The following is a 13,216-nucleotide window of genomic DNA, read 5'->3' as shown; positions in this document are numbered from 1 at the left end:
GGTGAGGGGCAGAGAGAGAGGGAGAGAGAGAATCCCAGGCAGACTCTGTGCTGTCAGCATCAATACCAACATAGGGCTTGATCTCACAAACCGTGAGACCATGATCTGAGCTGAAATTGAGAGTTGGACACTTAACTGAATGAGCCACCCAGACACCCCAAAATAATTTATTTTAATACTTCTCTTGTACACATGAGGTTTTCCTAAAGTGCCTCAAAATAAAAGCAAAAGATAGAATTTTCATATACCCCTCTACTACACATACTCTACTCTCATAGAAATAAATACATGAAATGTGTAAGAAAGAAAAATCCCAGTGGGAACTGTAATGGAAAATTGATAATGGGGTTAAATTGATGGTAGGGACCATAATTATGGGGTTACTGATTATAGGGCTGTTGAAAGCTATAGGGAGAGAAATTTCAGGAAACCTTTCTAACAATTAGATTGTGCAAAGATGGAATGGATTGACTTTGGAGGTGGTGAGTTCCACATCACTGGAAGTATGTGAGTGGAGACTGCAGATATGGCCTAAAGGGATTCAGCTTTGGAACCGTGGTTGGACCATGTGACCTTCACAGCCTCTTGGCCATAAAATTCCCTTACATGAAATTCCTCTTTTTCACCGGGAACACATTTCTGTTCTGAATACAGTCTTCCTCCTCAACAGGTCTCTCCAAGGTTTCTAACTTCCTCCTGAAGAAATACTGGTCATGTTCCTACTGTGACCTCAGCAGAAAACAGCAGGAAGAAAAGACCTTAATTTATAATCCTTAAAATGTAATCCTTAAAAATGGTAAAGCTCCCAGCATGTGTGCCTTTTGAAAAAAAACATGACTACTTGCTAAGATATCTGCTGAGACCATTTGAAATTTAGGCTAAAATTTAGACCATTTAGAATTTAAAGTAAGGCTTAAAGATCAAAAGCTTTAGAGAGTAGAATTGGTAATAAGGTAATTATTCTAGAAACTTAGATTAAATGGGGTTATAGGTAGTCACACTTCTTTTGCCAACACGTTATCTAAATAAGCAATTCTCAAACTTTAACATGTGTGGGAGGACCTGGGGATCTCATCAGTATGCACATCCTGACTCTGGAGGTCTGGGTGGGGCCCACCATTCTTCATTTCTTTTTTTTTTTTTTTTAATTTTTTTTTCAATGTTTTTTATTTATTTTTGGGACAGAGAGAGACAGAGCATGAACAGGGGAGGGGCAGAGAGAGAGGGAGACACAGAATCGGAAACAGGCTCCAGGCTCTGAGCCGTCAGCCCAGAGCCTGACGCGGGGCTCGAACTCACGGAGTGCGAGATCGTGACCTGGCTGAAGTCGGACGCTTAACCGACTGCGCCACCCAGGCGCCCCAACCATTCTTCATTTCTAACAAGTGCCCAAGTGATGCTGTGCTGGTCAAGGGTCCACTGAGTATGTGAGCAAGGGTCCAAGCCCCACTTCCTTTGCCAGGTCAGTGGTCATGTCCCTCCGTTGTGCACAGGCCATTTTCTCAAATCTTCACTATTCTGTAAATAGAAGCACCATCGCATGAGGCGACTCCTGGATACCTGTCAGTTTAAGTACAAAATTAGGTCAGTGTTCGGTGCTTAGGCCAATAGACTTCAGGGCAGAGCTCTGGAGTTCTCTTCCTCTGCCCGTACTCACAGATGTGATGTGTGAGCTCTGGCAACTTTTAATTTCAGTTTTCCAGATGTAAGTGGTCCTGACATTGGAGTGGGGGTACATTTCCATCACAATCCTTACTGCTTCTTCATTTAATAGGCCTGCTGATCATCATTACTATTCCACTAAAAAAGTGTTTTGGAGGTTTTATTTTATTTCCCACCCCTCTCTTCAAATTTGTCAGCCACCTTAAAATTGAGCAGATGTTTTAATTAGAGCCTTTGGTGTGTTGGAGCAGCCAGTTTGTTTCCCAAGATCTACATCTGTAAAATGATGGGGTTGGACCACATGATTTGGAAGGTTTGTTCCAGCCCCCAGTGCTGTAATATATCATTATAAGTTTTCCAGGAAGATGGCAAATGACTCAGAACACTTGAGCTGATTTTGTGTAGTTCCAAAATGTCTGCAGTGATACATACCCAGTGCATAGAACACTGGACTGTTGTTCTGGATTTTGTTTTTTGATTTATTGGGCGATTATTTTAAAATAAGGAAGTGAGAAAACGTAGGTACAGTACAGAAATTATTTCCTCTTTTAACTGGAGCTTTATTCTTTGCTGCAGAGCTCACTGGAATATAAAAATAGATTGTTAGTCTGCGTGGGAAAGGGCTTGATAGGTGATATTGAGTTTTATTTCCACAATCCTCATCGTTGCATGCATGTGTGTATGTGTGTGCATGTAGAGGGAAGGGAAGCACTAAACCTAATTCTTCTAATATTATCCAGTGTTCCACCAGAGACCTTATCTGCTTCTTTATATGCATTGTTTTCTTTTCGCCTCTCCCCATCCATCCTCATGCTGTTCGTACTTTAGAAGTTTTTTTTTTTTTAATTTTTTTTTTTTTAACGTTTATTTATTTTTGAGACAGAGAGAGACGGAGCATGAACGGGGGAGGGGCAGAGAGAGAGGGCGACACAGAATCGGAACCAAGCTCCAGGCTCTGAGCCATCAGCCCAGAGCCCGACGCGGGGCTCGAACTCGTGGACCGCGAGATCGTGACCTGGCTGAAGTCGGACGCTTAACCGACTGCGCCACCCAGGCGCCCCCGTACTTTAGAAGTTTTGATGGTACCCAAAATTATAATGTATTTTGCCTTTTGTTTCCACGGGGAAAATTTAGATGCCCACCTCTGGCCTTCCTTTGTTGATATGAATGTTCTAATCTGAATATTATACTGGAGTTTAAAAGAAAAACAATTGGATATTTAAAAATGCTTTCAGCTCTTCAAGCGGATTCCAAAATCTCCTCCTGAAATGAAAAAGGAACTTTTTTTTTCTGAAATGAAGTAACATATGTTCATCATAATGTTTAAAAAAATTTTTTTAATGCCTGTAGGTTATTGCCAATTTTCCCTTTTTATAAATAATGTTGCAATATATCTTCCTGCAGCCTTGTGCCCAAATCTTCGTAAGTCTCTTATCGATGTCCCCAGTCTCCTCTCTGTCGAGTTCCCAGAGATGGGACGACATGCCTGCTCCGTGCGTCTCCCTGTGACCTGAATCCATGGCTCCTCTTATTACAGTTTTTTGTTGTTGTTATAGTTTAATTTTTTTCTTTCCCTTTATGCCTCATTAAATCAGTTATTTTCATGTGCAGTTTCTCTTGCAGAGATACTCATGGAGAGCTGCCATGCACTGTTCCTTCCCCTTACTGAAAGAGCTAATAATAACATGAATGCTTCTGTGACTGTTATTAAGTGTAATACAGCGGACACTTTATGTGCACCAACCCCCTGACCCAGAGTGGGTGGATGGTTTTATTGCCATTCCTCAGATAAGAAAACTGAGGTTCAGAGAGGTTAACTGACTTGCGTAAAGACCAAGAACAGCTCTCTTTGGAACTGAGGGCCTTCAGACTCTAGAACCTTCAGGCTCTCCACTTTGCCTTGCTTTCCCCCAAGTCTGCTCTCACCGCCCTTCTTTTCCACGTGGAGACAAGAGGGATGAAGAAAGCTTGTGGAAGAATCAGGGACAGTGAAGCTTCCCCGAGTTCGCTAGACCACACGTTCACAAGTGAGGCTGGGTATTGGCATTGCCCCTCCGCTGTGTTTAAAGTGCACGTGCGTGGGCCCCCACCCCAGAGCTGCCCAACCAGAATCTCAGGGGGGTTAGAATGTGAATTTCAACAAGCCTTGCTGTTGGTTCTGCTGCACAGCCATGTTCTGGAGGCTCTGCTCCATGCCTGGTGCCCTGTTAGTGCTCTGGTTAGAGGAGAAGTCAGTGGCTCCGGCCCTGTGGGTTGTTTCGAGGCAAGTCACGGGGCACACGTCTCAGGAGCTCAGAGCTTGGCCAAGGCGAGACTCGCTTCCGCGTCACAGGGAGCAGCCCTTAGAGAAGGGAGGAGAGAGAGTCAGACCCTTGTAGCTAAGGGGAAGTCACCGCACCCTCCTTGCTTTCCTCAGTGCGGTGGCCTTACCGATGGTAAGTCATTTACTTCTGGGGCTTCTGTGGTTCCTTGCAGAGGCCGAGGGGAGAACTGACCTTTGGCCTCTTGAAATGGACTATTTTTGTTCTGCTGTTCTTCTGCCTCAAGGCTGTGGGTGGTTGGACTGCTCTTTCTCTGCTGTGGGTTAACCACTCTGCAGTTGGCTCCTGAAGGCTCCTTAAATGCCTCCTGCAGAAGGATGCTTTCTTCAATACAGTCTTCCCTTTTTACAATAATCTTTGATTTGGGGAAGAAGATCCCTGGCTGGGATAGCTGAAGTCCATCCTGGTGTTCACTAACAAGCCACAGCCTGTCCCAGGGCCCTTTGGATTTCCCTTGCCAGGTACCCTGACTGCCTTGTAGAAAAAGGTAAGTTCATGCCCCTAGCTACGCCTGAAGCAATTAGTGAGGACTAATAGATTTTTGGGCCCATGGAACTTTCCCCCTGAGGCCTGTGAGCCCCCTCCCCCCCCCCCCCCCCCAGGGTTATGAATTTTCCCACAGAGCTGTGAGCCCCATGTGGCATAGGGCAATTGGCCACCCCTGCTGCTTCGTCAGCCACCCAGAGATGGCTGTCTCCTCCCAGTTCATGAGCCTTTCTGTGGCCTCTTGAGGAACGTATCTGCAAGTCCCTTTGTCAGCCGTGGTTGGTTGGTGAGATGCAGTGAAGAGGGAGTGATATATGTTCAAGTTTCCATTCCTGGGAGAATCTTGTTTGCACTTGTCTTTGTCTCGATTTTCTGTCATGTGCCAGAATGGAAATGCTAGATACAGGAATTTCATCCATTAGTTTCTTAACCTGTTCTTTCCGTGTTTTTTGCATCTTGCTTCTCCTGGGACTGTTGGTAGTAGAGAATACTAGAACTTAGGAGGGACCTGACATCTCTTTTACCCATTTTGGTAGACATTATTTCATTTGGTCCATGCAATTTTCCTATAAGGAAGACATTGTTATCATGTCCTTTTTAAAGATGAGCAAAACAAGGCCTCGGCAGGTTCAATGACTTGCCCAAGGTCACACAGCTGCTTGTCCATAAAACTAGGATGAGAGCAAGGGTTTCCTGCCATGTAGTCCAAGGCCTACTCATGGCCTTATCTACATACCACAAACAGCTTTTCACCTGGTACGTATTTATTGGGCATCTACTATTTCCAAAGTCCTATGCTGGGATAAAGCAGGGAAGGATGGACCTAGTCACTGTTGTAATGGTGCCTATGTTTTAGAGCAGTGCTATCCAAGAAATGTGTCATGCGAGCCACACGTAACATTTAAGGTTTACTTGTAGCGGCAGAAAAGAAATAAATAAAAGGAAACAAGTGACTTAATTTAATAATATGGTTTACTTAAGCCAATATATCTAAAATATTGTCATTTCAACATATAATCAATATAAATATTATCAATGAGATATTTCATAGTTTTTTAAAGTACTAAGTCTTTGAAATCTGGTGCATATTTTACACTTAGAGAACACATCGCAAATGTTCAATAGCCACCTGTAGCTAGTGGCTACGATATTGGATGGTATAGATCAAGAAGGGTGCTTATGTTTTGGAGATTTAGGGCCCTATCAGTTAATATTTTAATGTGTTGAATGTCGTATGTATCAACAACATGCCTATCCTGGTTTCAACATTCGTTCATATATTTGGTCAGTCATTCAGAAAGTACTGAATGGGCATCTATCTGCCAGGTGCTGGTCAGTATACAACACCTCTTTATCTTTTTATTTCCTTTCTTCCATTTCTACATTGTGTTAGCTATTTAGCTGTATTCCCAGGTTCCAGAAGTTCAGTGTCATTTAAGACAACATTAGGTTTGATTAACAACAGGATTTCTGTCCTTGAAATGACCAGTTTATCATCTGGACTAGTGAGAATGAGCTTGTGGCAGCCTCTGTGAAGACAATCAAATCAGGGTGCTTACATATATATATATCTACAAGCAAAAGTTATATTTATACCCATATATGCATAGAGAGCTTTTTTTCCTAGAAGGATATATGAGAAATGTTTTTTTTAGTGTTTATTTATTTTTGAGAGAGACAGAGACAGAGTGTGAGCAGGGGAGGAGCAGAAAGAAAAGGAGACAGAATCTGAAGCAGGCTCAAGCTGTCAGCACAGAACCTGATGCGGGGCTTGAACTCACAAACTGCAAAATCATGACCTGAACCGAAGTTGGACGCTTAACCAACTGAGCCACCCAGGCGCCCCAAGAATATTTTTTTTAAATATATGAAATTTATTATCAAATTGGTTTCCATACAACACCCAGTGCTCATCCCAAAAGATGCCCTCCTCAATACCCATCACCCACCCTCCCCTCCCTCCCACCCCCCATCAGCCCTCAGTTTGTTCTCATTTTTTAGGAGCCTCTTATGCTTTGGCTCTCTCCCACTCTAACCTCTCTCTCTCTCTCTCTTTTTTTTTTTTTCCTTCCTCTCCCCCATGGGTTCCTGTTAAGTTTCTCAGGATCCACATAAGAGTGAAAACATATGGTATCTGTCTAAGAAATTTTTGATAGTAGTTGCTTTTGGGTGGATGGAGGGTTTTTTGTCTCAGACATTTCTCCCATGTTTCCATTTTTCTACCATGTTCATGTTTTACTTTCAGTTAAGCATTTTAAAAGAGAAAAATGATGGAGTCATGGGGATTTTATGGATCTAGAGGAAGGAGTTGGACTTGTACCCAGCTAATCCAAACAGGTTGGACTTCAGGTTAAATTCCTTTATATAAACTCCTTGCCCGTTTTCTCAGCTTCATTGGGTTGATCTTCTGGATTAGGGGGAGTGTTATGGTATTGGTCTGTGTTATTTCTGTGATGTCTGCACCTTCACTCACCCTGTATGGGCTAATGCCTGCTACTTTCATTGAGTCATATTTTAACTTTTGTCAAATCAAATTTGGATTGATGTCTTAGGGTACTACAACTTTGATGACAAGAAGTGAGAGAATATGAGTGTATATTTCACAGACTCTGATACTGACTTCTTTTGCCACCTTGGGCAGGTCATTCTGCATCTGTTCTTGTCCTTTTTAAAAAGCTGGGAGGAGTACACGTTGGCATCTGAGACTTTTACGGCTGTGAAATTGTATGTGGTTTTACTGTGTGTGGTTTTACACAGCTTACATTGCGTTGCTGATAGTTTTCAAAACCCCATTACAAGATAGTGTTTTATTTCAGCTAACAAGTTCTCCTTCACAACAGAATTTTAAACAGAACCTTAAATGACATAATAATAGCTTTCTGTTCGTGGACAGTACCCCAGGTTCAGTCTTAGGAGAATATAACATGATGCCATTATATGCGTGGGAATGAAAGAATGTGTGTATCTAACATTTTACATGTACTGTTTATTATGGTCTATGTGCAAATTTATGAATGTGAGTCTATAGGAAGATAATGGGACAGGGGAAATGAGGGCAAATATGCATGACAAAATGGGTTTGTTAATTTCCCTGTCATTACAGGGTGTTTTGACAGCTTTTCGATTTAGTTTCCACTGCCATTCACATGACTGAGAGTGTGTCTGAGACGGCCAATGAAATAGGATGATTTATGCTGTAAATGACTCTTTACACTTTGGAGAAATTACTGAAACCACAGTAGGCTTGTCATATGGACTTTTGAGCAGAAGACTTCCTAATTTAGCAATTTTAGTAAAATTTAGACAAACAGTGGTTGAAGGTTTTCCAAGACACTGAACAGTAAGCAAAATCAAAAACTGATAAAATTGCCTTTTCTGTGGGGAAAAAACCCTTGGAGGCTATTTCATTTTCACTGTGTTTATGTTTTTAAAGAAAATACTGGTCTCCACTAACGCTGTTTTATGTGTGGCAGGTGCCTAATAGATGGTGGGTGGATGGATGACTGGCTGTGTAGGTGCGTCCGCGGATTGTTGTCCATTTTCCTTACTCTTGGGCCCATTTCGAATGCCCCAGTTAGAGAGAAAGATACCCCTCTCAAGAGTATCCTTCCTAGCAGTCTGTGCTGCTGGGGTCATTTGGATTGTCAACCATTTCCGTGGAGCAGATTTGTCTTGTGTCATGTAGTCAGGATGCATCTAAAGAGAAACTTTGAGTTGATTCAAAGCAAGACAGGATGATGGAGTATGTCTTTTTCACTGTGTCCATACTTAAAAACGTACCAGGTATGACATCCTGTCCCACGAAAGAATCAGTATGCTATTATAGAAACTAACAATGAGAATTGTTTGTTCCATGAGTGGGGGGTGTGGGGGGTCTTTTTGCAGCAGAGATTAAATTGGGTGTGTCCTGTTTAAAGGAGATCATTAAAGTGAAGACATCTGGAGAGTTCAAAAGCGACCTCTAGAATTGACTTAGTCATTTTGGAAATTCTTTGGTACTTTTTCTTCTGGGTTTATGCCTTCTGCATGTATGTATCTTCCCTATCACTCTTACAAGGCTAGACTCATATCAGGTTCTTATTGAGAAGAATGCTGGTTGAACATGCATATTTTGTCTGCCAAATTGCCAGGTTCACAAACAGACTGCTGGCTCTCTCTCTAACATCTGATAACACAGGAAACGGATGGGGGGATGATGATGAAATGAAAGTGCTCTAATTTTAAATTTGGACTAAATAAGTTTCCTTTTACATGTACAGCTAATGTTTGAGGCTATAGTTGTAGCTAAGGCTTGCATTAAGACACCCATCAATGCTAGCATATAGAAGAATATTAATGTTAGCTATTGACTCATTTTTTTCAAGCATGTAAAATGTAGGGAAACATTTCTGTTGCAGGATATGGCATTTAGCATTCCAGACAGAGTCCACCTGTTGTTATTTGTTCTGAAACAAATTCCCCCTTTCATTTTCTAGAACTTTCTGACTATCATTTCTCAAAGCCTTGGTTTGTAGCCAGGGGTCTCTGACTGTGATTGTGAAGTGTTGTTGTGTTAGAAGTTTTTCAGGAAAAATGTAATACCGAAATGATTGTATGCTACTTTGGCAGCCTAAATGTTTATTTTTGTTTTGTGTTCACCTTGAAATCAGAGTCCCAGAGGCTATAGAAACCCTTCAACATTGTTCCTCCCTTGTCCCTTCCACGGTCCAGGTTGTTCATGTGGTTACAATTTGCCCATCCTCTGGAAACAATCTAGAGTCTCTGATGGGACAACAGGGATTAGGAGCCAGAGTCCACAGGATGGAGAGATAGAATATTAACATCAGAAAAGGGAACTTTGGGATTATCTGGCCCAACCCATTTAGTTTAAAATGAACAAAGGACCCAGAGGAATTAGAGGGTTTACCCAATGTTACACAGTTAGTGAAGGAGATGAGAGCCAATTTATGTTTATTTTCAATGAACATGTATTGAGTTTATGGAGTGCCTGTCCTGGGGGTGGCACTCTGCAAGGTCCTGAGGAGACTTGATGAAAAAGTAAACTTACTTCCTGCCCTTGCAAAATGTATGTGTCCTAGAAGGAGACAGCCATTAAGCAGCCAGTTGTCCTGTTAATTACTTAATGCCAGGCATGTCCAGTGTTATGAGGCCAAAGTCAGGGAGCTCCCTTTGAATAATAAAGGGGACTTGAGATATCCTGAGGGCCCCTTTGCTAGTTCCTCACAGCGTCTATTAGGAAAGAATGATGTATCTTGGAAAAGAGGAGAAAATGTGTGTCTTACAGTGATGGCAAATGTTGTGCAAATGATTACCTAATGCTAACACGAGCCCAAGTTAACCATGGCTTTTAGGCAAGTTAGTCATTTTCTCGGAGTAGTGATTAGAACTGTCTAAAATTTGAGAGTAGCTTTATTTAAGCACTCAATTTTAAAATGAGCATTTTGCTTCTTCCTTAAACTTGAGGACAAGCAGTGATGTTGGGTGTATATATTAATATGTTCCCACAATTTGAAAGTTTCACATTTTAGTTCATCTAAATGTGTGGTTAGAAGGATGGGCTAAAGATAAGTTGGAAATTAATAAGGATCAATATAAAATTCAGCACAGGGTCCAAGAAAATAATCAAACAGTTGTATGAAACAGTGAAGGAATAAATATTTTAAGAGTAGGGTTTGTGAGATCTAGTGGTTTTAGCTGGAGGTAAGCTAAACGTGGTCAACAGAGCAATGTCACCTTCAAAAAAGTTAATGCCACATGAAGGTTTATGAACAGAAATATTGGTGTCAGAGGAGAGGCTCCTCTTCTACCCTGCATCTAGTCGGCTTATCTGGAAAAGTGTTTACTGTTCTAATGGGAGGCATATAAGGATATCTATCCATCCATCCATCCATCCATCCATCCATTCAATCATTTTGTTTACTGTTCCTTCAGTAGAACATGAGCCCCAGGAGAGTGAGGCTTTTGTTCACTGCTGTATACACAGTTCCTACAGCAATGCTTCACAGACAGTAGGCCCTCAGGAAACTGGAATGACTGAATGGAGTAAATGAGAGAACCGCACATTCTGTCAGATGATAAATGTTTAAAGGAAATAAGCTTGTGGAGAAAAGAAGTTTCACTGGAGTTGTGGAAACTGTCTTCCAAGTTTGGAAGGCCTGTCATGTGGATAAAGCAGAGGGGTGGGACTTCTCCCTGTTTCTGTGGTGGACAGGGCAGGGAACCATGACTGAAAGTTGCAGTGACGGCAATAACATGAGTTTAGTTCATAATTTAAAGACAGGTTGTCCTGGGGAAAGGTCAGGGGAAGTGGATATTCTTTTTTTTTAATTTTTTTTTTTCAACGTTTATTTATTTTTGGGACAGAGAGAGGCAGAGCATGAACGGGGGAGGGGCAGAGAGAGAGGGAGACACAGAATCGGAAGCAGGCTCCAGGCTCTGAGCCATCAGCCCAGAGCCTGACACGGGGCTCGAACTCCCGGACCGCGAGATCGTGACCTGGCTGAAGTCGGACGCTTAACCGACTGCGCCACCCAGGCGCCCCGGGAAGTGGATATTCTTAAGCAGGGGTCAAAATTTCATGGTAAATACTAAAAAAATAAAATAAAATAAAAGTTAAAAAAATTGGGCTTTATTTGAAAAGCAAAACTAAACATTAAGAAGATAAATTAATTGCGGTGTGCCTGGATGGCTCAGTCGGTTGAGCGTCTGACTTTGGCTCAGGTCATGATCTCACAGTTCGTGGTTTGAGCCCTGCATCTTGCTCTGTGCTGACAGCTTGGAGCCTGGAGCCTGCTTCAGGTTCTCTCTCTCTCTCTCTCTCTCTCTCTCTCTCTCTCTCCCTCTCTCTCCCTTTCCCCCACTGTGCTCTCCCTCTCTCTCAAAAATAAATAAATAACATTAAAAAAAAGAAAAAGAAAGTAAGTTAATTTGGTTGCATAATACAGTTTTGATTATAATTTCAGCTGTATGCTAATTCTTAATCCATACAAAGACTGAATCAGCTGTTGCTGGGTTTTATGCAAGAGGGGTTGAGGACATTTTTGTGACAGTTTTATGCTAACAAAAGAAAACATTCCTTATTTCACATTTGACTTTTTAAAAACAGTTGTATTGAAATATAATTGACTTTTACAGTTTTCAAAGCCTCTTCTCAATCATTATGTATTCCTATAATTCAGTTTTGATTATCAGGCTGCATTCCTATGGACTTTTTCCTGTTCGGTTGGTAACCTTTCCAATGGATAGTGGCTTTACTTGTGATTCAGTTTTCCAACATTACTTTTATCAGCCTCATAAATTTCTGTATCTTTTCCAAAATCTAGAATAACCCTATATATCCAAATCACACTGCATGTATAGTTTGTTGTAGAGAAATCCTAAATCTGGAAGAGAACAAGCAATAAAGACATGACTTAACTGGATAAAAATATATACTGTGATTAAGCAAGCAGAGATGTTTACATGGAGACCAATTTCGTAAATGATCATTTTGTTAGTAAATACTTTTGTTTTCTTGAGAGAGAGAGAGAGCAAGCAGTGGAGAGGGGCAGAGGGAGAGAGAAAGAGAGAGAGAGAGAATCTTAAGCAGGCTCCATACTCAGTGCAGAGCCTTAGGTGAGGCTCCATCCCACAACCCTGGGATCATGACCTGAGCCAAAATGAAGAGTCAGATGCTTAACTGACTGAGCCACCCAGCCCCAGGAAATACTTTTATTTTATGAAAAATTTAATTTCCTATGTTACCAGAACTATGGAGACTTGAAATAGGAATACTCAGAAGATGATAAAGCTGTCAGAGTTGAAAGCCACTGACATGGATTCAGAGCTCTAAGCTTTGTTCCACCAAGCAGAAAACTGAGGGAATGAATATTCTGGCACATCTGTAACCCATTCCATTTGGTAGACTAGTTGGGAAGCTTTGCTGTTGATGATGGAATCTTGAGTCACCACAGTCACAGACAGGCTGGGACAGTGGCCCCAAGCTAACACGTAATATTTGACAAGACTAAGTGTTTATCTGCAATTAGGTCTCAAACTTCATCCCTTCCCCATTCCCTCCCCTCCACACACACACACACACACACACACACACACACACACAACAAAACAAATGGAATTATTCAATTGTGGCATGGCAGAGAGAAAATCCTGGCTTCCTTGGTTTACATGAAAAAAGCTGGGGGTTTGAGGTGGCCACGTGCTCTGTGTGAATCAGCAAGTTGTCACGACTGCTTTAAGATGCAGTCTTGAACTACCCTTCTGAACAGTGGCCAGATGGGAAGAAGTGACAGCCATTCTTATACACAGACTCTAGTTACCCATCTGGAGTAGCTGTTGGCAGAAGGTTGGGAAAGTGGACAGTTAGGTTTGTGGGGGGAGCACGGTATAGGGAGAACAGATAAGCCAGAACTATCTTCATTGAAGGTCTACTTAAGAAAGCTGTGTATTGTTCTGGACCTGTTTGTTTATAAAGAGAGGACCCCAACTTGGGCAAAAGAGGAGTTAACAAAGAGGAAGGGCAAGAGTTCAGTTGGTCCTCAGAGATAGCCTAGAACCAAGGACTCGAACTCCATATTACCTCTTCACCTCACCTTTCTGTCTCTCTGCATCTGGGCGTCATTTTCTGATGAGTTCTCTCCAGGAAGAAGTGCAGCCCCTAGGAGCTGTCCCCCCTCACTCCTTCCAACCCCAACTCCAGAGAGGAACTGATACTTGTTCTCAATGATCCAAAATTTAAAAATCCCACA

General features: G+C 41.9%; 1 protein-coding gene across 2 annotated transcripts in view; it reads left to right on the top strand.

The window, feature by feature from the left end:
* PIK3AP1 (phosphoinositide-3-kinase adaptor protein 1) overlaps nt 1–13,216 on the top strand; it is a 119,718-nt gene that overhangs the window by 11,093 nt on the left and 95,409 nt on the right. Inside the window, exon 1 of one of the 2 annotated variants that reach the window (XM_043597122.1) lies at nt 3,605–4,097. The exons of the other annotated variant lie outside the window; for it this stretch is intronic. Coding sequence (XP_043453057.1) covers nt 3,620–4,097 — 478 coding nt within the window. The 5' untranslated portion in view covers nt 3,605–3,619. Of the gene's footprint in view, nt 1–3,604; nt 4,098–13,216 lie in introns of those variants that run through there. 2 annotated transcript variants of the gene reach the window in all.

The sequence above is a fragment of the Prionailurus bengalensis genome, chromosome D2, assembly GCF_016509475.1.
Source record: "Prionailurus bengalensis isolate Pbe53 chromosome D2, Fcat_Pben_1.1_paternal_pri, whole genome shotgun sequence".
NCBI classification, from domain to species: Eukaryota; Metazoa; Chordata; class Mammalia; order Carnivora; family Felidae; genus Prionailurus; species Prionailurus bengalensis.
Note: the sequence above shows the minus strand (reverse complement) of the source record. Positions and strands in the feature narration are given on the sequence as shown.